The sequence below is a fragment of the Camelus ferus genome, chromosome 6 (assembly GCF_009834535.1).
Source record: "Camelus ferus isolate YT-003-E chromosome 6, BCGSAC_Cfer_1.0, whole genome shotgun sequence".
NCBI classification, from domain to species: Eukaryota; Metazoa; Chordata; class Mammalia; order Artiodactyla; family Camelidae; genus Camelus; species Camelus ferus.
The window spans coordinates 53324511-53351528 of record NC_045701.1 but is presented as its reverse complement, the minus strand read 5'-3'; the positions used below and the strand labels follow the sequence as shown (position 1 = coordinate 53351528).

General features: G+C 38.6%; 2 protein-coding genes across 12 annotated transcripts in view; one reads left to right on the top strand and one right to left on the bottom strand.

Moving 5' to 3' along the window:
* Positions 1-4164, top strand: part of TXNDC16 (thioredoxin domain containing 16) — a 76248-nt gene extending 72084 nt beyond the window's left edge. For all 9 annotated transcript variants that reach the window (XM_014559929.2, XM_032482038.1, XM_014559927.2 and 6 more), the window contains 2 exons: positions 403-593; positions 3803-4164. In XM_014559929.2, coding sequence (XP_014415415.1) covers positions 403-593; positions 3803-4071 — 460 coding nt within the window. In that variant the 3' untranslated portion in view covers positions 4072-4164. The remainder of the gene's footprint in view (positions 1-402; positions 594-3802) is intronic.
* Positions 4165-4883: 719 nt separating this feature from the next.
* Positions 4884-27018, bottom strand: part of PTGER2 (prostaglandin E receptor 2) — a 99839-nt gene continuing 77704 nt past the window's right edge. Inside the window, exons 4-6 of one of the 3 annotated variants that reach the window (XM_032482045.1) lie at positions 7894-7932; positions 7103-7253; positions 5582-5604 (exon numbers count right to left, since the gene is read on the bottom strand). The gene's annotated coding sequence lies outside the window, so the exon portion shown is untranslated. Of the gene's footprint in view, positions 7254-7893; positions 7933-26341; positions 26362-27018 lie in introns of those variants that run through there. The other 2 variants (XM_032482044.1, XM_032482047.1) reach the window with 2 other exon arrangements.

The following is a 27018-nucleotide window of genomic DNA, read 5'->3' as shown; positions in this document are numbered from 1 at the left end:
AACTCTCATTGGCTGCCTTTCTTCATAAGAGAAACACAGTGCCCCATGTTAAAAGAAATTTTTTGACACTGATTACTAATAAGATAACATATCCACACCTGATCAAAAGGCAAGGTTATCTTACTTATTAAAACACCAACAGGAAGCAACAATATGTTAATCTTAATATAAGACACTGAGGGAAACCAAAAACAATATTTTACATACCACTCCACTGTGCCTGGATATAACCCATGGGCTATATAGACACATGAGTTTCTGTCAAGACCTCTTGATTTTTAAGACATCTTTTGATAAACATACTGGCATGATGTATTTCAAGGTTAATGTTTTATGCACTATTGTTCTTATTATTTTGTTATAGAAAGAAACATTAACATGTTCAATTGCTCCCTTTTATAGAAAGAACACTCCCGTGGGGAGAGGAATCTTGCAGGTGTATTTTGATGCTCTGCCCCCCCTTCCTCTTCTTGTTGTGGTGAATCTGCATTCAGGTGGCCAAGTATTTGCATTTCCTTCAGACCAGGCTGTAAGTGAACAAAACCTTCTATTGTGGCTGAAAAAAGTTGAAGCAGGACTAGAAAGCCCCATCAGTAAGTATTCTGTTTAATATGCACAATTCTATATCTTGTTTCATGTTTTTCTAGCTAATGAATGCTAGAAATGACTTGAACTGTAGTATTTCTAAGTATGCTAAGGAGTAATATGCTGATAGCGTTGTCCATGGGACAGTCTCCTATATGGTGGGTATTACCCATTGAAAATAAGTGCCATCATATAAAATTCAATAGTAATAACATTTATTGAATGCTCATGAGGTGTCTAGCACAATGCTGCGTGATTCACTTGCAAGATCTCATCCTCCGGAGAGTCGTATGAAGTATGATTACTTGTAGAAGAGTTAAGTAACTAGTTCAAAGTCATATAATTAACCAGTAAATGAGGAAGCTTGGATTCCAGCCTGGCTGTCTTGTGTTCCAGAGCCAGAATTTTGAACCACAGGAAGATAAATCTTGGCTCAGAACTTATGATGCTAGCTTATGACATGCTGTAGTCCCTGTTTCTAAAACCTATGTGGATTTATACCTGTGATACAGATGTGTATGTTAACTTAGATACAATTGTGGCAACACCAGATCTGTTGCTATAATTTAAATAAGTTAACATGTAATAAGCTAAATCATTAGTTGTTGAGGAAATAGTGTAAAATTTGATGTAATGAAAAGTTTCCTAAGATACTTCTAAGGATTTTGTTACTGGAAACCAGATGAACTATATTATTATAACATTTGGACACTGTTCATGACCAAGTTCTGAAAAAAGGGTTGTGTGTGTGTGTAAAATATAATTGTATATACACACCCAGTTCTGGTGTATAAACTCCAATTCAGTGTTACATTGTCTCTCAGCCAAGATGCATCCTGTGACTCTTATCGTTATGTGTATTTGTGTATATTTAATCAGATTCTTGAATTTTTTAAAGTGCCGATCACTGCAGCACACCTGTTCTTCCCAGGTGGTCTGCCTACTTCATTTCTGTTAGGCAGTTTTAACTAAGTTATTGTGTTTAAATAGTCTATAGACAGTATTTGTTTATTGAAATAAGTCACATACCATCGAATGTGCTCTTGAAGTGTATAATTCAGTGGGGGTTTTTTGTTTGTTTTTTTTGTTTGTTTGTTTTTTAGTATATTCACAAGGCTATGCAACCATTACCATGATTGAATTTTAGGACATTTTTATCACCCCAGGAAGAAACCCTCTCCCCATTAGCAGTCATTCTCCATTCCCCCCTCCCTTCATCCCTTGACAACCACTAATTTACCTTCCATCTTTATGCATTTGTCTAATCTGGATGTTTCATATAAATGGAATAATACAACATGTGGCCCTTTGTGTCTGGCTTCTTTCACTTAGCATAGGTTTTCAAGGTTCATCCACATTAAAGTGTGAATCAGTAGTTCATTCTTTTTTATGAATGAATTAATTCCGTTATATGGATATATACCGTACTTCCTCCATTCGTCAGTTGATGGACTTTGGGGTTGTCTGCACTTTCTGGCTGTTATGAATAATGCTGCTGTGAACATTCATGTACATATTTTTATATCAAATACACAGATGCCTGTGCCACTTACCCTCTCTGTCTTGATATAGCAGCTTTTAAGTGGGGAAGTTTGATTCCTCCAACTTTTTCACTTCCAGGAAGATTTTGACTATTCTGAGTCCTTTCAGATGGTATTTCTAAATCTTAATTTTCTGAGATAATTTGTTAGTGTTTTAATATTTTCCTAGGAAATGTAAAAACTTAACTGTTTTGTGTGTCATCATCTGAAAGCAGCTTTTCTGTGGCTGTCATCACTCACTTCTGGTGTCTTCATTTTAGCCACACCCCACGGGGTCCTGTGGGTTCTATCCCCTGAACTCTTTACTCTCCAGATAGCCTGCATTCACTGCTCTAGCTGCACTGCCATTTTACAGTGGCAGTGAGTGTTGTCATTTTGCAGCTGCTGTGACACAGATGCCTTGTGGACTCTGACTGAATCAGATAGGATTATATTTGTAGGGCGTTCCAACTGAATTGCTTTATAAAAGGTGGTGTGATGTTCAAAGACACAGAAACCTGAGCTTATGACCCAGCCTCCTTGATTACTGACTGTGTGGTTTTAGGCAAGTTTTTCTTTGTTTCTGCCTCTACAGCTGTAAGATGAGATTAACAGTTCCGACTCTATGTCAGTTATGTTAAAAATCAAATAAAATTAAGTATTCAAAGACATATACTTTAAAGTGTGAAATCTAAAGCATATTATCACTGTTTGTGGAGAGATCCTTTCTTCCAAGAATCCTTGGGGGCTTTGACTCCTCAACTCACCATTAGCAAGAGAAAGGAATCAGAATTATTCTTCTGAGTTTCCTGAGACTGGTATATCTTCTGTTGCAATTATTTTAATGCCTTTGGTTTCCATTATTTCTTTATATCATTGCTCCTATTCTTGAATTATTCCTGTTGTGCGAAATCTGTCTACTAAATGGAGAAAAGCTAATTTATCATATATATATTTATATATGCTATCAGCTTAAATCAGTTTTCCGCTTCTGGTGACCAATGCTTTAAAATAATGTTAAGATTCACTGCCATGAAGTCCTTCTGAAAAGTTATCCAGTCACTGTTTATATTACAGTTGATTCCATAGCAATTTTTAATTATTCCTCATCTATATTTTTATAAAATGAACTTTTTAAAATAAAGTATGTGCAAAGGATATTAATCAAATCTTCAAAAACAGAAAATGCTTTTAAATGTAAGGAAATATTTGACTAAGCAATGAAATAATCTGTATGTTCCAAAATTTTTTTCTGGAATGATTTGTAAGAAATAGTTACAGCTCTTTGGGATAAAGACAGGGGTAGGAAGGGAAGCAAGAGACGTTTTCATTTTAACTTGTACCTATTTGTCTATAATCTCATTGTACATAGTTATTTTTTAAAACCTCAACAAGGGTTAACAGGTAATGAGATTATGGACCTTTTGGTTTTTTTCCTATTAATACCTATCTTTATTTAAAATATAATAGCTTCTAAATGTAATATAAATAGGAAAATGTCTAGTAATGACAAATGATATATCAAGTTTCTTAGACAGTGATGATAATTAAAAAGCTACCTTTGTGTAGATAAGGGAAACTGATGAAGCCTTCACTCCTACAAATTTATTTTTCAAAATAAAACATTTTCTAGTACATTCATGTGATGGTATTGTATACCTGTTCATCTTTAACCCTTGATTATATCTTCCTTCCAGCCATTTTACCTGCTCAGGAGTGGAAACCTCCTCTGCCTGCTTATGATTTTCTGAGCATGATGGACACTGCAGCATCTCAGCATCCTCCCAAGAAGATTCCTGAGTGTATGAAAGAAACTGATGTGCAGGAAAATGATGGAGAACAGCCGGAAGAGAAATCTGCGATCAGAAATGAACCGACTGGAACATTGAGAATAAAGCATTGGAGTAGAAGTAATTGGTTTGGAGAAGCCAAAAAATCATTTGCGTATGATAATAAAGAATTATGATGCTCAAAAGCCAGCTTCTTTTACAGGGCTGTGGAAAGCTTTCGAAAGTATTTTTGGCTTATTTGCCAGACTCATTAAAAAAATAACACTGAATCATCTCAAGTTTCTTGACCAGTGCTGTCCAACAGAAAATAATATAAGCCACATATGTAATTTAGAATTTTAAGTAGCCACATTAGAAAAAGTAAAACTGAGCAGGTGTAATTAATTTTAATATATTTCATCCAGTAACTATACTCAAAGTAGTTCAATTAAGAAAAATTGAGATATTTTACATTCCTTTTTTCATATCAAGTCTTGAGCATCCAGTGCATATTTTACACTTGCTATACTGCTCACTTCAAAGTAGCCACATTTCAAGTGCTCAGTAGCCATGTGTGGTATTAGACAGCCCAGCTCTAGACCATAACTGGTATAATTAATTTGACCTAGTTCCCACCACAGTATATTTTGAACTAGAAGATAAAATGTAACTCTAGTTTAATCACAGTTGACTCCACAGTGGACTTACAGAGCTAGCAGTTGTTTTTTTTTTGTTTGTTTGTTTTTTGTTTTGTTGTAGTCATAATGTTAAAACCAGTGTTTCTAAATCAGGGAACAATTTTGCCTCCCAGGGGACATTTAGCAATGTCAGGAGACATTTTTGATCGTCATTACTGGGGTGTTAACTGGTATCTGGTAGGTAGAGGCCAGCTAAACACCCTGCAATGCACTGGACCACCCTCCCTGCCCCCAACACACACAACAAAGAATTATTCTGCCCAAGTGTCAACAGTGCCACGTCACCCTGTGTTAAACTAATCTGTGGCAGAGTGGTAAATTCATTTCTGTAATATTTTCAAAAAGTAATGAAATAACCCTAAAAAGGACACAGAGTGAAATAGATAAAATATCTATTCTGTTATATATGTTATATATAATCATTCTCATACATACACAGTTGACCCCTTGAACAACACGAGTTTGAACTGCACGGTTCTACGTACATGCAGATTTTTTTCACTAAATAATACGTACTGCAAGATCCACGGTAGGTTGAATCTGGATGTGGAACCATGGATGTGGGGGGTGCCAAGTTGTTTGTTCAGGGGGTTGGCTCCCCTGAACTCCACATTAGTCAAGGGTCAACTGAATGTTTCATTATAACAGATCATTTGCTCCTCCCAGTACCCCTTCTTCAATGTTTTTCCTATAGCATGTCACGTGTATTGCAGTTCATTCTCATTTGTCTTTATTTCTTACATGGGAAATATGAGTGTGAACTCTAAATACAGTTTGTAGAAATAAAACATGATCAGTCTACCATTAACTACTACAAGCATATATAAAAGGTGAAACCAATTAGTCATTGTACCATAGTCAGCAATTTTGACAGTTATTAATGTTCTTTTAATAATTTTAAATAAAGTATCTGGATTTCAGGCTACCTTTCAAAGCCTCCTTTGGCCTCTGTCATGCCCTCTGTTGGACCACTGACCCTGTAGCAGTTGGATTTCTTTGGTTGCCAAGCAACAAAAATTCAACGTTGGTTAACTGAAGCAAAATGAGAATATTGGGTAATTCAGAGTTAGCAGAAACATTAAGCATGCTTTGAAAAGACAGGAACCAAACCTGTTTTGGGATCTATGTAGCAGGAAGTAAGTAATAGCTCAGTAATGAATCAGTTCTATCTATTTTTCTGTCTTTCATGACTCAGGATGTCCTGGGAATGCTGGTTAGGAAAAGGCGAGGCACTTTAACTGGCAGCTCTAATCAGACTTTCACAATGTAGAAGAGGTGAACCTCACAAAAGAAATCTAGATTCTGTTTACTAGGAAAAGGGAGACTGAATGTGGAGAGCAAAAAAACAAGAAAGAAATGGAAAATCTGGGAATCCTTAAGACACCACTTGCTGTTCTGCTGCATATCCATCGTATCCTTTCCAGGTGTTTCTACTACATTCTCCTGTCCTTTTCTGAGAGCTTCAAAAGCCCTGTCTCTACCCTCAAGTGGTCGTAGTTTTCTTCTATATCCCCTACTCCTCTGTAAGAGTTGGTGACCACTGCATAAGTATATTCTCTATAACATCTAATTCCTCAGGAATCAGATTCTTTTACCTTCTCCTGCCTCACCTGTGCTGGAAGGTAAACAGCCTTGGTCCATTGCTTGTGATGAAATACTCCATGGGCTGTTTTTCAAAATTCCTGGAGTTATTACCCAAGCTAATACTTCCTTTAAAAACTATTTAAACTGTATACACAGAACATTAAATTCAAAGATCAGTAAGTTCAAAGATTAGGATGTAGAAACCTGCAAGAGAATGTTACTTCCATCCTAACAACAACAACAACAATCACTTTTCTAATACATATCAGAGAAGGCAGCCAAAGGAACCGAATTCCAGAGTGACAAGCCCCTTAAAGAAGAGACAGAATACATGAACTGTTTCACCATTGGCAGAGAATAGGAGTCTCCCATGAAAGCAAGTAAGAAGAAACTTGGAAAGGTCTAAGTTTTACCCTATCTGCAAGTTATAAGTTAGCCTACCACAGTTTCTTAAATCAGAAACAAGGGACTTTATTACCCACTCTAATAGTATTAATCAGAGTGTCAGTCTCCGTGCTGGTTCCCTGAACCCGAGTCCTGCAGTGCAACGAGAAGAAGGGCCCCATGACACCTCCACATGCAGTGGGTACCATTACAGGCAAGGAACCTTGAGCTCAGGGAACCTAAATATTTTATAATGGGTATTAAGCATGCCTGCCCTTTGCTCTGGAGGGAGACATCTTTATAATAGTAGACAGTAATCTAGTGTGTCTTTCTTCTAGCAGGAGATGCTATCTCTCTTCCTAGGCTGCAAAAGCAGTCCAGAACCAAGATAGTCAGTGCCTCTTAAGAGCATAAGTCATGCATGAACATGAGAGGCCCGTGAAGAATCGTCTCCCAACAGAAATCAGCTAAAATTTTAAAGAATTCTTTAAGGGCCAAGTGTGGTCTAAAGTATTAGCTTAGAATAAGCGGGACCCTTGATATGACAATAGTTCACATTCACCTGGGCGTTTCCTTTCCACTGGGTGCTGATGAGAACAACTGGGGCAGGAGCCTGGTGAGAAGACGTCCCTCGGTGACGCAGGCAGGCAGCGGGGGATGTAACGATCTTGGTGACAGACGTGAAACACTGCCCACTTCCTCAGACCTTTCTCCTGTATGAGTAAAAGACAGTGACCACTTGGGGGGACAGAGCAAAGCTTCCTGCCTCTGGGGGAGGGGTAAATGCAAAGTTCTCTGGCCCCTGGGGAGAGGGAGAAAAACGTCTTGGGCTCAGGATCCCACACCAATACCAAGCAGAGGTCTACTCTCAGTGGGAGATGAGCACTTGTGGGGCACAAGACGGTGGAATGACACAGGTGAGCAGGACTTGTTGGAAGCTGAGGGTTGAGCAGGAAAACAGAACCTCTGTCACCCAGGTGTGATTCTAAGTACAAGGTGACAGCTGCCCATCTATGGAGGAACATGCAGACCATAGTATCCCAAAGGTAAAAATAATAAATATCCAAACCCATTTTTAGTGACTTGATTTACTCAGTGCCCCACACTAATGGCCAGGTGTAAATATTATCTATCTGTTTCAACTATTCTCCACAAGATGTGTGGCATTCAGTCAAAAATTCTAAGACTGAAAAAAAAAAATTAAGAGAAAACAATCCGTAGTCAAGAGATGAAACAAATGACAGAATTAAACTCAGAGATAACCCAGATATTAGAATTGTGGGACAGAGACTTTAACTATGATGAATGTGTTAAGGGATTTGCTGCAAAAATAAAAGGCAAGCTTGAACATACCTGCAGGAAATAGGCAACTAAAAAATCACCAGTGCTAATCTGAAAAAGAACCAAAAAGAACTTTTAGAAATAAAAATACAATGGCTAAGATTAAAAATTCAGATTAGACACAGCTGAAAAGAGAGGTAACCAGAGAATAGATGATAAAAAGTTATTCAAAATATACTACAGAAAGACAAAAAGGTGAAACATATAGAAAAGAGACTAAAGTCCAGGGAGATAAGTGAGAAAGATTAACATCTGTGTATCAGGAGTTCCAGAAAGAGAGGAAAGAGAATGGGGACAGAGATGCCAAATAAGGAGACAATTACTGAGGATTTTCCAGAATGGTGAAACATACCCATTCACAAATTCAGGAAGCTTAGAAATTTCTAAACAGATTAAATAAAAAGCAATCCACACTAGACAGAACAAAACTACAGAACATGAAAGGCAAAGAAAATCATAAAAGGTGGCAGAGAAAAAAGCCAGATGACATCTGAAGTAGTGGCAGGTAGACAACAGGTAAACCAGAAGACACCAGCGTATCTTCAAAAGGCTGAAAGGAAAATAATTGCTAACCCAGAATTTTACATCCAGTGAAAAGTTTTTGAAAAAAGGAGTAAGATAAAGATACTTCAGACTGGCAGAAACGGAGTGGCCATTAGCAAAATAGGGAGATTCAGGATATGTACTTCACGTGGAAGGAGCGCTATCCCAGACGGGAGGGCAGAGATGGAACAGGGCATGAGGAGCCAAGTGATGAACACGTGGGAGGATCTGAATGAACACTGAGAGCATAAAACACTCATAAGTGTGAAATTTTAAAAAGCAAACACAATGGAATTAACATGTACAACAACTATATATATATGTAGGGAAAGGAGTCAATAGAGTTAATGTATCCAAAGTTCCCTAGAAAATGGATAAAGTTATTAATTTTAACTTATGGCAAGCAGTAAATATACATTTTGTAATTTTTAGGATATCCACTAAAAATATAAAAAAAAAACTTTCAAGCTATGAGAGGGAAAAATGTAATTATAAAAAAGAATCAAAAGAAAATAAAAGAAATGAAACAGAACAAGTGAGATAAATAGCACAAAATAAGACAGCAACTTCAACTGAAATGCCAGTAAACAAGTGCAAACAGACCAACTATTCCAATTAAAAGATTGTCAGGCAGGATCAAAAAAGTCAGTTATAAAAATAAATTGCTCTTCACTCAAAAAAAGAAAATCAGTTATACAAAGTTTATAGGAGATACATGTTAAACTTAAACATACAGAAAGTTTAAAAGTAACAGGACAGAAAAAAATACACCACTCAATTTCTAGGTGAGAGAAAGCTGGTCAGATAAGATAACCTTAATGTCAGGTAAGACAGACATTAAGGCAAACAGTATTATTGAAGATAAAAGGTCACTTCATAATGAGAAAATGTTCAATTTGTTAGTAAGCTATGACAGTTGTAAATCTATAATCACCTAATAACAGATTCAAATTCTAAGAAACAAAAGTTAATAGAAGTTCACAAATTACCATCGTGTTAGATTAAGTACCTATGTAATTAATAGAGCTAGCAGAAATAGATAAGGAAGGTTATCAAAGATTTAAAGTGTCATTAATAAATGTAACCTAATTTCTTCTGACTGCAGAATATACCTTCTTTTCAAGCAAACATGAAACATTTATAAAAACTGACATATGTCAAGAGCTAGTCTTCAACAATCGTTAAAGGACTAAAGTCATACAGAACATGCTCTCTGACCACAGTGCAATTAATCTACAAATAAATAACAAACTGATAACCAGATATGTACAGTTAAGGAGCTGGGGATGCAAGTCTGAGATTTAGATAAAAATCTGGGAGTCACATAGTTTATTAACAGCAAAACTTGGAATTAAACCCGAGTCTCCTTCACACTCATTTAGTGGGATGACACCATATAGTGTTTTCTGCCCGTAATATTTCTTTTTGCACTGAGAATTAAATATATACAGTGCATCAAAATTATCAAAATAATACTAAAATGGCCTATTACTTGATTATTGAATAAGCACAGAATTCAAACATCTCTCTCACTTAGAGGTGATTCATGCTCTAACACTTTACACTGTAGGTTGTAATTTCACAGTCTTTTACAATATACCTTATTTTTTAAAATAAGATACTTTTTTAAAATCATTTTTTATTGAGTTATAGTCATTTTACAATGTTGTGTCAAATTCCAGTGTAGAGCCCAATTTTTCAGTTATACATGAACATACATACATTCATTGTCACATTTTTTTTGCTGTGAGCTACCACAAGATCTTGTATATATTTCCCTGTGCTATACAGTATAATCTTGTTTATCTATTCTACATATGCCTGTCAGTATCTACAAATTTTGAACTCCCAGTCTGTCCCTTCCCACCCACTCCTCGGCAACCACAAGTTTGTATTCTATGTCTATGAGTCTGTTTCTGTTTTGTTTTGTTTTTATTTTATTTTTTTTTAGATTCCACATATGAGCGATCTCATATGGTATTTTTCTTTCTCTTTCTGGCTTACTTCACTTAGAATGACATTCTCCAGGAACATCCATGTTGCTGCAAGTGGCGTTATGTTGTCGTTTAAAAATAAGGTATGTTAATAGAAGCTTATCTAACATTTAGTTTGGATAACCCAGGGTCAAGTTCTTATACATGCCTCAAGAGCTATAAAACACCAGGTGTGGAATCTGGAGTCTTGTGAAATATTCCAGTTAGCCCTTCTGACTTACAGTAGGTGAAATTTCACATCAGCCTTTTAATCAAATAAAGCACTCATTTCCGCTGACATTAGATAGAGTCTGAATTTTCTGTTTCTGATGTAGATACTTTATACAGTTATGAAACCTATTTTTGAAGAATTAATTTTCCTCACATTTAAACATATTTCTTTGTTAAAAATACAACATAACCCGTTACCCAGTTCTTTGTGCCATGAAACTCCCTCTAAGTATCTGGTTTCTTGAACTGAGAGTAACTAACGCATATAAATCTCTTCCCAAAGTTACCAGGATTGCACCCTAAGGACACATCAGCCCTAGATGGTCTTGACCAGTGTGAATAGTAAGTAAATTGCTAATGAGACACAAAGAAGGCAGGGTCATTCTTGTTTCTAAAGGTCTTTATACTTGAGGAGAGGACGTGGGGGGAAGCTATTGGAAGACAATTTCCTTAAAAAAATCAGAGTATCATTCAAAGAAACTCATGTTTGCTAAAGAGAATTATGAACAACTACCTACCCAGAAGCATCTGGGAGGGGCAGTATTGCACCATGGCTACAGACTGGGCTTTGGATTTGGATTGAAGAATATTCGAGTCCTTACTCTTCCAGTCACTAGCTATGTGATGTTATAAAGTTACTTAAAATCTTTACATTTTAGTTTCTTTATTGATGAAAATACTGCCTGCCGCATAATGTTGAGGATTAAATGGAAGAATGCATAGTAAGCATTTGATAAATGCCTTCTTAGTGGTTGGGTTCATTTATCAGACCTTTTTTTTTTTCCTATTAGCAAAGTAATACATTCTTGTAGCAAAACTTCAAGGAATACAAAAATATTAAGAAAAATGCAAGAGCTGCCTCACTTCCCTCCAATTCTAATTACAGAACCAAGTGATAACCATTATCAACTATTTGATTTGTATTTGACCTTCTTAATATTTCACTTCTTATTTTTAGAGTTTGAGATGCCTATGTCAGAACATGTTTTCTTTATTCAATTTACTTTTTCTTTCCATGTATTACATTAAAATTTTTTCTACATGCTCAATATCTCAAATTATCAAAGAAATGCAAATCAAAACAACAGTGAGGTGTCACTTCACACCAGTCAGAATTGCCATCATTAAAAAGTCCACAAACAATAAATGCTAGAGAGGGTGTGGAGAAAAGGGAACTCTCCTACATTATTGGTGGGAATGTAGTTTGGTGCAGCCATTATGAAAAACAGTATGGAGGTTCCTCAAAAAACTGAAAAGAGACTTACTATATAATCCAGTAATCCCACTCCTGGGCATATATCCAGAGGGAACCCTAATTCAAAAAGACACATGCACCCCAATGTTCATAGCAGCACTATTTACAACAGCCAAGATGTGGAAACAACCTAAATGTCCATCCACAGATGACTGGATAAAGAAGCTGTGGTATATTTATACAATGGAATACTACTCAGCCATAAAAATGAATAAAATGCCATTTGCAGCAAAATGGATGGCCCTGGAGAATGTCATTCTAAGTGAAGTAAGCCAGAAAGAGAAAGAAAAATACCATATGATGTAACTCATATGTGGAATCTAAAAAAAAAAAAAAAAAAAAGACACAAATGAACTTATTTACAAAACAGAAAGAGACTCACAGACATAGAAAACAAACTTAATGGTTACCTGGAGGGAAAGGGGGTGGGAAGGGATAAATTGAGAGTTTGAGATTTGCAGATACTAACCACTATATATAAAATAGATACACAACAAGTTTCTTCTGTATAGCACAGGTAATTATATATATATATATATAACCTATGATGAAAAAGAATATGAAAAGGAATCTATGTATGTATATGGATGACTGAAACATTACGCTGTACACCAGAAACTGACACAACAGTGTAAACTGACTATACTTCAATTAAAAATAAATAAATAAAATTTTTCTTTCACCCTCTGGTTAAATCCATATTTAGTGCTCACACAGGGGTGTGAGGTAGAGGTTGTGGACGAATCATTTGATCATTAATGTGGCCCATCGTTGCTTGGTATTGGGGTTTGCTCGTCCAACCTGAACTTTAAAAATTAACATACCTCCAGTGTCCTTTGGCTGAAAAGAATATCCCTCTGGCATCCCAGAGGACAGTGCTTGAGGGCACCATTCTGTTCTGAGTAGCACGCTGCCAGATGTCCTGCTCAGGGCTACCTCCCCCACGCGTCTAGGTATCATCTGTGCTTGCTAGTGTCTGGTGAATATGATTGTCGGTGTGAATGCTACATCAGTTAAGAATGGTCCAGCTGCATGTAACAGATGATCTGACAGTAGCTTAAATATGCGAGGTTTTGTTTGACTTAAGGGACAACAAGTCTCCAGCGATAGCAGCTCCATGGTAACACAAGGTTCTGTGTTTTGCTTCACCATCCACAATGTAATGGCTTGTTTCCTCTTCACTGTAAGATGCTTGCTGAGGCTCAGGCATCTAGCAATGTATTCAAGGCTAGGAAAAAGCAGGGAGGGTGGTACCAGATACATTTTTCTCCATTTTATATGGAAAACAAAGGCTTAATCAGAAGTCGCCTGGAAGACTTCTGCTTGTATATCATGCTTGGGCCAGAGCAGGGTCACAGAGCCACCCCTACGTGCAAAAGAGCTGGGAAGCAAACTGTGTATTTTGTTTCCCAATCTCTATAGTGGGAAACAGCACTGGAAGAGAGTGTAACCAGTCCATAGTCTCTGGCACAGGAGGGAAAGTGGGAGATGAGGGGCGGGTTACGACCAGTCGGCTTCGTTCCTCTCATTGGTGCTGGTATGACATGCCCCAGTCACAGCAGGGACGGTGACCCACAAGCTCTCCAACGGGGAGCCGCGTGCCAAGAGAAGGCCCAGGTTCCCCAACTGTCAGAGTTCTCAGTGACCAGCTCCCTGGGTTCATACACAGCTCCCTGCCCAGGGCATCAGTGTCCCCCAAGGCAGAGCTGAGGCAGTCCTGGCATCTGCCACCTCTTGAGACCCAGGACGCCTGTTCTTCTCTGTCAGCTCAGCCCTGGGTTTGGCCAACAATGATTCTAACTTTCTACCCTCAAGGTTTATTTGGGGGACTCTCCCTTTCCTGTCCTTCTCTGCCCCCGAGCACTGCTCAGGGACACTCTGTCCCCCTGGGAAGGCCTCTCAAAGTCCAGGGATCCTCATGCAAACAAGTTTACCCTTTCTTGAATTTTGCGCACCAAAGGGGAGTGGACTTCCTATGTCCTTTGCAGTAGCCAGAGGATCTTGGCTTATACTTGCTTAACATGTAAGAAGGCTTTGACTGAGTCGCTGAAGAACAAGAAAAATCATCCAAGGTGACCCCCTGGACTGCGTTCTTATTTACCAGAGAAGTGGCGTTCACCTTCTCCCACCTGAGTAAAAAGCTGGCTACACAAAAAAATTAGAAAGTTTGCAGTAATTGCAATACTTACAAGTGGCATAATTGCTTTTCTGAGGTTTCATGCAACCCCTCCTTAGATCACATCATTCATTCATTCAACCACCAAACATCTAATTGCCAGACCATGAGCCAAATAATATGGATATAAAGCCAAATCCGGCACCATCCTTTACCTGAAGGACCTTAGCATCCAGTGTGTGGGAGAGATGTGGAAATCATTTTTGCCTGTTGTTTACAAGTGCTAGGGCAAAGGGGTGCCTAGGGTGACAGGGAACCCCAGAGGAGAGGCAGCTAAGTCAGGCTAAGGGCCAGAAAATGTTCCAGGGGAGAGGATGCTTGAGCTGAATTTTGAAGTAGAAGTAGAAGTTGCAAAGGGCATTTCCAGGAAGAGGAAAGAGCATGGGTGATGACAGGGTACCCAAGGTATTGTTTCTGCACGTACGTCATTTCTGCATAAACCAGCTCATTATACAACCGGTGCGTGAGACAGGAGGCGTTCCCTATGGAGAGGAGGGTATTTGGTGAAACGAAGTCTAGGGGCCCAGAGAGGAACAGGAGTCAAATACTGCAAATTGTTGTTGAACTAATGCACTTGAACTCTAGATCACAGGTTATAAATTTAGGTTACAAGCTTAGTAAGTGATTGTTTTCCCTCCCAGAGTGAAAAAGTAAATTGATGTTTCTATTCTGATGAAAGGGAAAAGTTGAACACCTATGATGGATTGAGTGCAAAGCCCATAATCTTCCCAAAATGATAATTACAATTATTTTACCTTTCTGCCAGCCTGTTTGCTTGCATTAGCGCAAGGAGATTAAACCCTCTGGGGACTTAAATGTTGTAGGCGAATGTTTTATCTTGGAAATTATAACAAATTAGAAACTTTCTAGGACTGAAGTCATTTCCTGCAGTATTTTTTCCAGGCTATTAATTTATTCCCCTGTAATATAAGATGCACAAAATGGGGGCTGAATTAATAAACCTTCCTGGGCATCTCATTTATTACAGTTCCAGGAAACAATTTAGGTATGGGAAGAACAGAGACCAATATCTGCACATCAGTTTTCTTTCTTTATTTTGGCTTCAAAGTGTTCCCATGTTTCTCTAGTTTCCTAGAAGACTGGGACTTTGAGAAGCAGATTCCCATAATGAAGTCAATTTAATTCAAGTCAGAAAGGGCAAAATTTATTTTTAAATTTTAAAAAATATTTTAAAATGCAGCAAAAAGCATTTTGTTTGGTTTTAAAACCACTTTTTGCACTTTAAAAGGGGTGTCCCGGCCTAGCCTGAGATTTTATACTGCAAGAACGTCAGAAGATAGTCAGTATTGATGTTTGTTTCTAATCCTGTGTGTGCGACGACTGCTGCAGAAACGACAGACAATGAACTTCCTCTGCTCTAAACCTCACCAAATACTGACACATATTACCTTGTGTTATATTGTTTCCCAATGTATAACACTGTTTCCTATTGCCTTGTTTAACCTTCATGATATCACTATAAAACAGACTCAGTATTTTATAAGCTAGGAAGGTAATTCAGAGGTTCTGACAAATAGATCTCAAACTTAAGCCTTCATTTGCATCCCTGCAAGGGCTTTTCCTAAAAGAGATTCCTGTGTTTTACTTCTCCACTCAATCTCCAAGACTCTGCTTTAACAGCTAACAAGCTGCCAAGGTGACGCTGATAGTGAGCCCAGCTGGGAAACACTGTTCAAGGGGACTCATCTAGAGCTCTTAAGGAACAGAACCAGAACTCAAACTAGAGATGCTGGCTGTAAGTCAGCAGTGTTTTTCCCATAGATCACAAGTCAGAAAAGTAGATGAGCGGCAGGGATTATGTGGATGGATGCAGATGGATGTGGGTTGATGGCAAACAGATAAATCTTAGAGCAATTACTCTTCAAAAAAGAATTTCTAAAAGTGAAGATGGAATGACAGTCAATGATCAGAAATTTTCAGATGGGTAACATTTCATAGGATGATGGGTAAGGAAGACAGGTCATGTTGCTAGTATGGATGTGATATTTGTTCCTTTGCATGAAAAATAGGAAATGTGGGAAAATGAGGCAGAGGAAATAGTAGGATTGGCCCTTGTATCTTTTCAGAAGCCACAGTGGAAAAAAATCCATGATAAGTTGTAAACTTGAAAACAAATAATTGAAAAAATGGTTGCCACCAAACTGAAGTAAATTCCCAGGTACATGGGGGGAAAAGATACCACATGTTTTAGAAGATGAGCTATACTCAGCCCCTAGGAAGGAAGATCTGAGTGGTAGGTAATTCTACTTTTGTATTACAAATGATGAAGTTAAGGTTCAAAGAAGTAAAAGATGTTCCCTAAGATGCTTGGTGAACATGTGGAAGAAGAAATTTGCACCTGTGAGTTAAGGTTTTCTATCAAACTCTAACTATAATAAATGGAAGCATAAAGAAGGACCCATAAGAGGAGGAAAATAAACTCTTGGCAACTGAAAGAAGGCCTAGGTCATGCAACCTACAATCCATTCCGTGATGTTCATAGGCTGTAGCAATGCTTTCCCATGTTTTTGTCATCAAAGAAATCCCCAGAGCTATGACAGAATTTTTTCTTGGACATTTGACACTGGGGCTTTCCAAATTCTGATTATTCAGAAGTCAATACAAAATTTCAGCCTTAGGCAGGATTAAAAAAAATATTGGCAGAGAATAAATTTTAGGTAATTTCTTTGTGCTGCCACATCTCCTGTTGGTTGAGAATTTGGGTTTTAGATAATGCCACCTTAAGTAATAAACTACAAACACTTTCTCCTTTTAAGTGTTTGTAGTTCTCAGAAGCTGTGTTACATGGTATAGTGTATTTTGTAAAATACATTTTTTTCAAGGCTATAAAAAACTTCTAGAAGTTTGATATTTTTAATCATTGATAATCTAAGCAGTGGGTTGCTGTTTTCCCCTCCAATAAAGCTCCCCTTTGTAGACGCCGTCACAAATTCATCCCAGTTGTTAGTTCACCATTTGTCCAGGTTTCCTTGGAAGCTGTGTCTCCTTTCCATTTCTTTTCCAAAAGACTTTCCAAGTGCTAAGACTCACGGCAGGTCTTTCATGCCACGTCTGTCTTACATAAATCTGAATCTGGCTTCAGGAAAACATTGAAGACACGGCTAGTACCTAAAACGTCTTCAGTCTGAGCGTTCTGATTCATCCTGAATCACTCCCCACAGTCCATGGAAGGAATTTCTGATTGAGCTCTGCTCTCTGATTCAAAAACCTTCTGATCATAATTTGTTTTTCCTAAGAGAAAGTCATATTGTATTTTATGAGTACGAACACAAGAATCCACAATGGTCCTTTTCTCATAGGAATAAGTGAGATGACTCGCCTTTCTAAAAGTAAATGCAAAACCATAGGCTAAAGGATTGTTTTTTCCCAAGCTTCCAAAATCACCTCAAATGCAATTGTTATAAACAGACAAGACAGAGTGTCTAACACTGAGAACATAAAATTTTCAAATATATATTTGTTCATAATGGAACCCATAAACAAAACAATCCTTGTCATATAGGAATTTGTTTTCCTAGTTCTATTCCTCCTTCTCATAATTATTGACAGACAGGCATCATAAAAAGAATTTAAGTTCGGTATTGGTGGGAAAGAATTTCAGAGTTATTTCTAGTAATTCCCCTGCTCCCTTAATGGACTGGTATCGGAATTTAAAAAAAAGTACGTAGCTGGCTTTATTTTGTTAACACTTGCTCTAGTCTTAGGTTCAGAAAATAGAGGTTTTCCATCCCCACTAATATAACAGGAAATCTTGGAGTTCAGGCTCTGTCCACAGCTGTCACTCCCCCAAGAATGGGCTTTAACTTTTCACCTACTAGAGAAAATAATGATTTTTATGGCTCTCAAGAGTCTTTTTAAAATGGGATTTGTTTCATTTTGGTGATACATTTCAACCCACATTTTACATTTTCTGAATGAATAATCCAGTGGGTAGATGTCCTTTCATACATACATCAGACAGGCAGTTGAATAGATGAAACTTCCAGTTAAAGAAACCATTTGTAACTTTAAAAAAAGGCTGAGAATTCCTCTCTGAAGGAAAACTCACCCACAAACTCTTGTTCTCTACTTTTGGATTCTCAAATCTTGTTATCTTTTAAAGAAAGGCAGAGTCTTAATAGACAATATTAAAAATATGTATTAACAAAAATTCTGCATGTTCATGTAATTTCAGCACTTGGCTATGTATTCCAAGATACGTGTTTGTGCGTGTACGTGTCCCTCTGTGTGTGTGTGTGTGTGTGTGTGCACTTTTGGTAAAAATTGATTTAAAAAACTATTTTAAGAGAAAAAATACCCTTGATTAGATCACCCAGTTTTACTTTTTTGGTATGACTTGAGCACACTGAGTGGTTTGTTCTGTTTCTGTTTTAACTTGTTATGCTTGCCATTATGCTCTCTAATGGCTACCAAAAACAGTATTTGTCAATACTTGTCACATCAGATATCTTGTTTCATCTTTGGTTTAATGGTCTAAAATTCTTTGATGCTGAATACAAAGAGAAATCCCAGAACATTTAAGACTGTTGAAAGAAAGGTACTGAAATAGGACCCAGGACCACATCCTGCCTTCGCATGTACAGAGCCTGCCACAGACTGACTGCTGCGCTGCTGCTGGTGGTGGCCGTGGTGGATGGAGTGCATGCACTTGCTCACGGGGACCTCTGTTCTGTGATACTGCGTATCTAAAAGCAGTGGTCTTTACCGGGGTCCATGACACATGTTGGCAAAATGGAATGTACATGTGCATAAAGGCATTTTTTCCTGAGGGTTAGAGTCATAGCTTTCTTTAGACTGTCAAAGAGTTTCATAACCTGAAAAAGGAAAAAGTAATAGACTGAAAACCTACAAGATGCCTATATGCAATGAGCTATATATTTCAGATTTTCTAAACATCACTTATGTATTAGGGTTCTCCAGAGAAGCAGAACCAATAGGATTGATCTATCGACTGATCGACTGATCTACCTACCTACCTACCTACCCATCTGAGAGAATGGGAATTTTATTACAGGAATTGGCTTATGCAGTTGTAGAGTCCAAGAAGACCAGTCCAAAGTCCAAAGGTCTGAGAGTGGGAGGGGGACTGATGGTATAAGTCCCAATCTGAGTCCAAAAGCCTGAGAACCAGGAGCACCAATGTCTGAGGGCAGGAGAAGATGGACACCTCAGCTGAAGCAGCGAGCGTGCCCTTTCTCCACCTTTTTGTCCTATCTGGGCCCTCAACAGATTGAATGATGCCCCCCAATTCTAGGGAGGGCCATCTGCTTTACTCAGCCCACCAATTCAACTACTCATCTTTTCTGGAAACACCCTTACAGATACACCACCCAGAAATAATGTTTTACCAGCTATCCAGGCATCCCTTAACCCAGGCAAGCTGATACATGGAATTGACCATCACAACTTAATAGTCTGAAACATAAATTTACATGACTTTCTCTTCTGCCGTTTAAGACTAAGATGCCAGTCAATAAACTAAAGAGATTTTATTGACTTGAATGGTACAGGCATATGACTAAAGCAGAGAAAGTATAAAATATAGTTTTATTTTGTAAGAGTGATGTGTTCCTGAAGACTTGGCAAAATTCAGACTTGCATATTTCACGTCTAATTGCTCCTATAGGACTGACAAAGATGTTTCCTAGTGAAAGTGGCCAAGACATATGCCAGCAACATAAACACAGCTGGTGATACATTCATCCCTCCTCAACGTAAAATTGTAATTCTTCGAGATTAAAAAATAGATTTGTATATTTTAATTTTGTGCTCAAAGTGAAAGTGTATTGATATTTTAAGTTAACACAATTCTAATTTGCATTAGGTATGTTACATTGTGTGTGGTAAATTAAAAATTCATACTTTCTAATTATTAGGAATGCCCAAATTTTGAACTCAATTTTCTCCCTTCTAAGACACCATTCACAAATAATTTTGTAATTGATAGTGCCACTAACACCACTGTTGGCACAATTACTGTAATTAATGGCTCACCTAATCTATAAAGAGAAGTAAGTTTCTTTCCCTCTTCAGTGGTTGTCTATGTTGGGTTGCTTTTATATCCTGTAGCAGTCTGACAATTAAGGAAACCCAACTGGAAGGAGAGACTGAACCAACAAAATATTGGTTAAGAGCTGGTTTGAAAATTTATAGATCTAATTTTGGCTTCCATAAAGTGCATGTATATGTCTGTGTGTGTGTTTGATTTTCATTTTGACTCAGTGTTCTGTGGGTGATTTTAATTAACACTTGATAGTTTGAGGTATAGCAAATTCAGCCATTCATTTTGATTCTTGACTTCACAGTTTCCAATCCCTAACTGGCAAGGAGAGTATAAATTACCCTTGGCTTATCTACTACACGTCAGTCACAATACGTCTAAGTACGATCTTTCAGGCATTATCATAAAAGCAGGATTGAATAAGTCTTTTTTTTTAACATTTGAGAAATTTGAATTTTAAGGATACTATAATTTATCCTGAACCAAAACTTTGGCCTTTAGGTTGTTATGACCTCAACTTGTAAAGCTTCTTTATGTAACAAGTAGTTAACCCAAAGTGGCATGTTTGGTTTTCAAATTACAAGTGATACTGACTCTCTTGATTGTCTCAAGTAAGAGGGGGTTCTTACTGTAAATACACATGGAAAAAGAATAAGAAGAAGAGGTGTCTAGGGCTTCACAGGAACCAAATAATAGTGATGGAACCAGAAGTCATGTAAAGACAGACACAGACACGTATCTGTGCTATATGGCAACACAATGCAATTTGAGAATCCAAAGATTTCTATTCCTCAAGATCCAATTCTAGATTTAGGCAGCCACCATGCCACAGCCCTCTGCCTTCCTTTCCCAAAGCAGGAGTTCAAGGAGCCCTATTACAGTGCTCTGCCATTATTACCCCTCAGCTAATGGTATGGTCTCTTCCAGAAAGCCACCCAGAGTCACCTGAACACCCCTCCTCTGTGTTCCCATGGTGTCCCACAGAGCTTGCTATTGCAATATTTATCGTGTTGTATTACATTTTGCTTTTCCTTGTCAGACACCACTACCAGAATGAAATCACGTTCTGTGCCTTGGTCATCTCTGTATTCCTGCCCCCTGGCTTGTCTGTGTGATTTTCAGTCTTTGCTCCCCTTACCAGCTGCTTTTAATTGACTTTCTTTTTAGGACACAATACTTTCTCAAAGGGAGAATTAGGTTTGTTCCTTTAGTCACCATCTTCTCTGTGGGGTAGAGATTTTGTGCCATATTACCTCCTAGGCTGCAGGTACAAAAATGTCTGCCCTGATCCAATAGCTGTGGCCAAACTGATGAGGGTGGACCAGCATAAAAATTTGTGTGGTCCAGCATGGCAGTGGGTTTGGTGAGTCTTGAGCTGTTCAGTGCAAGAGGTCACAGCTTACACTCCAAAAATTTGTTGAGTGATTAAAGGCATGGCCTATGTTGGTTATCGTTCAACTAGTCCTTTCTGAACTATTTTATGTTAGATTGAAGAACTAATATTTCTTTGGGGAAGAAGCATAATCTCAGCTCTCAACAGGCAAACATTTCATTTCCTTCATTAAAATCCCTGGTAACAAAAACCAGTTGCTGAGAAATAGGTCACAGTTATGCATGAAGCTCCAATCTGCTGGTATAACAATCTCAAATGTCAGTAACTGTTTAATGAAAAGTTTTCATTTTTTGGCAGAGTTTTGGTGACTAATTTCTACTCTATAATTTGTTTTTGAGGTAAACCAAATTCACCAAAATCAGGCTGCATTTCTCTGCCTTTTCAGATACGGTCCTCACCAGACTTCGAGTTAACACTATTCATTTCAAAGAACAATTTTTTGACCACATTTGCACTTCAAGATGTTTGTTTTTCATCTCTGGTCACCCAGCTCTTTGGAATCTTTCTTATTACTATAGAAGCTAAGAAAATCAGCACCAACTGTTTCAGCTACTGCGATGGTTAATGTATTTGTCAGATTGGCTAGGTTATGGCACCCCGTTGTTTGGCCAAACACCAGTCTGGATATTACTGGGGGGGTATTTTTTAAGATGTGATTAACAGTTAAATCAGTAGACACTGAGTACAGAAGACTGTCCTCCATCATGTGAAGGCCTTACAAGCAGAGACTTGAAGTCCCTGAAGGAAGAAGAAAGACGTCCTCCCTCCAGGTTGCCTTTGGACTCCAGATTACAAAATCTGGAATTTCCAGCCTGCTGATCTGCTCTGCAAGTTTCACATTTGCCAGCCCCTGCAATCATGAGCCAGTTCCTAAAGATAAATCTCTCTCCCTCTCTTTCTCTCCCTGTGTATATTGTATATTATACACACACACAGAGGCTAGGTGAATTAGGATACACACACGTACACATCCTATGGGCTCTATTTCTCTGGAGAATTCTGGCTAATACAGCTCCTACCAGCCTTGTTAATGAAGTGCGATTATTCACGCCACCGGGAATAAATCAGATCAATGGTTCTAAATCGCCTGCGGCGGGGGTGGGGTGGGGTGGGGGTGGAGAACATGGAGGCGTCTCAGAGACTGCCAGAGGGGAGAAGTAAAGCACTAAGGGGAGGTGTTCTCTGTTCTCCCCTTTCTGAGCTTAGACCAGAGTGATTTGACTTTTATTTTATATATTGGAAGATGCTGTGCATGGTGCTTAAAAAGATATTCCACTGCTAAAAATAAAGCTTGACAATTAGGATGGACCAGTTTCTCAAAGTTTACATATATATGATATCTTCATGAGATTTTTTTTTTTTTTTTACTAAATTCTTGAGTGTAATTTCTGACTGACGAAGGGGTAATGCCCCCAAATGTACCAAATACATACTTTTTTGTAGCCTGTAAAGACATTGTATCTATGATAAGGATTTTCAGGACATCTCTTCCCAGTAGCTTGATTTTATCCAGCTCTATAATTTTATAAATATCTAAGAAGATATAATTGATACAATTGACTTGGCTTCTCAAATCCACGTCCATCTTCTTGAGTGGCCTTTCATTAAAGCAAGCATCTTTAAAAATCATGAAAGGCAGGGGAACGTATGTTTGAGATCGTATTTCTGATTTGTTTTTTACAGGATTAGTGAAAAGACTAAATCAAGATGTGGACACAGGAGCAGGGAGTGGTTAGATTCTCTCTTGGCCCCTGCATTCAGGAACTTGGGAAGGAAGGAAAACCTGGACCATAGTTCACCAAGTTCTGAAGCATCGGTGGCAGGCGTAGGGTGGAGTAAAGTCCTGTGGCATTGTGGGGTGAAGTACTGACAGCATTCGGTGGCAGAACTTGGTGGTGGGCCTAAAAGGAATTTGATCTTTGAGCTAGAACTAGCTAGAAACGGGGTCAGAATCCTCTCTGTTTAGTAGCATGGTTTGGGTAGGATTAATAGGAAAAGATGCACGTTGTAATGGAAGTGGGCTTCCAGAAATAGCAGATGAGCTGGGTCTCTGCTATCCAATATTGCCTGGCCTGGGGAACCATGAAGTCTTAAGAAAGACTTCTCTGAGCCAGAAGGTCATCACGATGTTTTGCTATAGGTGGGGATGGGGGCGGGGAGCTTGTGGGCAAGTAGGAACCTGAGTAGAGACTTAAAATACAGCCCTCCTCTAATGCTCCCATACTCTCCGAACACCTTCCTACACTGCACTTACCCCTCATACTAGAACTGACTATTTATGTTTCTTCTGTGACACTGTCAGTTCCTTGAAACTCGAACTGCATCTTGTTCTTTGAATGCACAGCACCCTCACAATGGAGGTGCTAGATAAATTGGGGGAGGAGAGTAGAAGGGAGGACGAGAAGGGAGGGGGAAGTGAAGCTTGTGCCCTTGATAACCATCTATCTGATATACAGCGCCTGTGGATCCGGGTTAGAGTATAGCTTCAGGTGGCCATCTGGCAGTAAAAGCATTTTTTTTTTCAATTTTTAAATTTTTTTGATGGAGGTGCTGGGGATTGAACCCAGGTTCTCACGCATGCTAAGCACATGTTCTGCCACTGAGCTATACCCTCCCCCTAGTAAAAGGATTCTTTTAATTCCATCTATTCTCAAGCCTGTAATCAATCTACATAATTTTAGTGCAAATCAAATAAACAACACACTGGAGTTACATAGCAGGCAATTTTCTATCCTATTTGGCTGTGCCTACTTTCCAGAGTGTGAAGACCTATAATGAGGGAATATATGTGGTTAGTGTAGCAATGTCTGGCAGGTGTCACCTTTAAGTTCCCCTCAGTTGAGTGAGGCACACCCTTATTAAAATTCAGGGAAATTTTACTAATTTGCAGTTAGAACACATGGTTAGTATTGCCATGCTTTACACAGCACACGAGGGCCATTCACTGCACAGTGAAGCTTACAAAGGAGGTACTTTGATTCACAGACTGCTTTAAATAGTCAGTGTTCAGGCTTTTTCAGTTTTCCCATTCCTCCTGTCTGTCCTCATGATTTATTATTCTTTTCCATTCATTGCCCCATTTAGGATGAAATGTTTTAGCCCATTTTAGCCAGGAAAGAGCATAAAGAGTATTCCATGGCACCCTTTCATTTGACCAACGCTGAGCATAAGTGACCTGACCAGTCAGAGCCGTCCGATTGCAGGAACCTGCTCTCCCCACTGCACCCGGCTGCCCTGATTCAGCTGTTTAAGAAGCCCCGTTTCTTATTTTCAAATTCTACTATTCCTAAAGCAGAATAATTGCAAAACAAACTCAATTAACCATCCCTTAGAGTAGTATACAGAAAATCAGCAGGTAAAATCCAAGAGATACATTGCAGAGGAGGACACAGTTTATTACCACCAGTCATACAATCACAGGTAACAGGTACCGACGTTTTGTGGTCACGTGCTAAGTGCTTTACATGTACTGTCTCATTTGAGCCTCACAGCCACCCTATGAGAGTCTCTATTATTATTCCCAGTTCACAGATTTCCCCAAACCTACACTGGTAAAAACAAAATTCAACTACAGGCGATCTCCAGAGCTCATGCTCTTCCCCACTACACGAATGGAGTGAAACCAGATAGAAATTCCGGTCTAGTTCCAAGAGTGACCGAAGCAAAACAATTGATGCCAAAGGCAATCAGTGAGACGAGACACTCACAGACACCTCCTGCCTGGCCCCATAGTGGTGAAAATACGGACATTGTAAGGGGCTGGTGTCCCTATGATTTAACTTGTCTAAATGATTTGTAAATAAAATACATAAACCTAGATTTGAGAGTTCATCTAATCCAGCTTTACCAGCTGAACACAACCTCCCTTGTTCAGGATCGCTGGTGAAGAGTGTGAAGTCTTTGTTGAAGACCAGCCTGTGAGGGAGGGTTTGCCTTGGGAGAGTCTGCTTAGTGGTTGCTGGTTCTTTTGCATCCTGGCCAGAGCCCACCTCACTTGCCCCCTTTCCATCCCGGTCCTCGCCCTGATCTCTGAAGTCAAGGAAGCAAGGCTGCGGCTTCTGCTCCATGATGTCCTGGAAGGACTGAAGACTACATCTCCCCCAGACTTTGTCCTCCTCAGTGTTCAGCCTCAGTGTTTTCCAGCTCCCTCACCATTTGCTCACTTCTCCCAGGACATAATCTAGTCTTTCTCTGCATTTCTGTCTAGAATATAACACAAGACATTGTCTCCTCAGTGTCGAATGACGTGGAATATATTACTTCCTGAGTTCTGGGTATTCTACTTCTATTTCTACCCAAAGCTAAGTTAGCTGAAAAGCAGCCACACTTTTTCCTAACTAGTTTTGTACTTGTAATTAACTATATACTCAGATCTATTGAACAAGAATTGCTTTTAAGCCCAGAATTACATGTAATTTTCTTTTCTATTATTAACGGAAAATGTTGAGCCTGACAGGGCAAAGACAGAGACTGCTGGGTGGTGTGCAGCTCAGTGAACTTGTTTCAGAACTGGTCATCCGTGGTCTTTCGATGCATTGTTCAACCAGCTGCACCTCCATCTCAGCAGTTCAGTAATGTTACCGTTCGTCATTCTGTTCATAAAAATGCCATAAGAAACCCTGCCAAATGTTTTGTAAAAGGATAGTATATTGAAGATATTCCATTAACTTTCAAGTTGTTTTAAAATATGTTTTCAAAATAGAGTCATTTATAACCAATCAAGCTTCCAGTTTTAAGAGCGATGATGAGTTCTTAGTCCATGCTGACTCCCAGGGGTCACTGACTTCTAAATCCTTTCAAGGAGAATGAGCATTCTCTTACCACTAAGTTGGTCCTTTTCCTCTCCAGGTGAGGTTGGAAGGGCTTGGCAAGGTTGGCAATGAAAGCCTGTGAGTTAAAGAGACAAAACAGGCAGGCCTATTTTTTGACAGGCTTATTTTTTAACATGGAAACTGAAACTTTGTTAAAGTTGCCTGGCAAGGACGTAAACCAGAATTCACATCCAGCTCTTTTCCTCCAAGTTCATCCTTCACATTGAACGGAACATTCTCTCAATCTGAATCCCTTCCATCCAATTCCTATGATGAGTTCTAGCTCTCTTACGGTCATGAGCAAATCTCAAAATAGGGTAAACAGCGCCACAGGCAAAAAATGCTGCATTTTTGTCTAATATCACTTCTTGTTTGAAGATGAAGGGCATTTTTTTTCTTTATTAATACCAAACCCAAAGGTATTTTGGAAAGTAATGTAAAACTCACTTTAAATTTAAAGATGAAATACGAGATTTTAAAGACATCTTGTGTAAGTTCTGGCCCTCTCTGTTTACCACTGATTTATATTTATTTTTCTAACAAATGAGGGGATCCAAATTGAAAGAGAAGAGGCAAAACTGTCACTGTATGCAGATGACATGATACTATATATAGAAAACCCTAAAGGCTCCACCCAAAAACTATTAAACCTGATGAACAAATTCAGCAAGGTAGCAGGATACAAGAGCAACATACAGAAGTCTGTTGTGTTTCTTTACGCTAAAAACGAAAT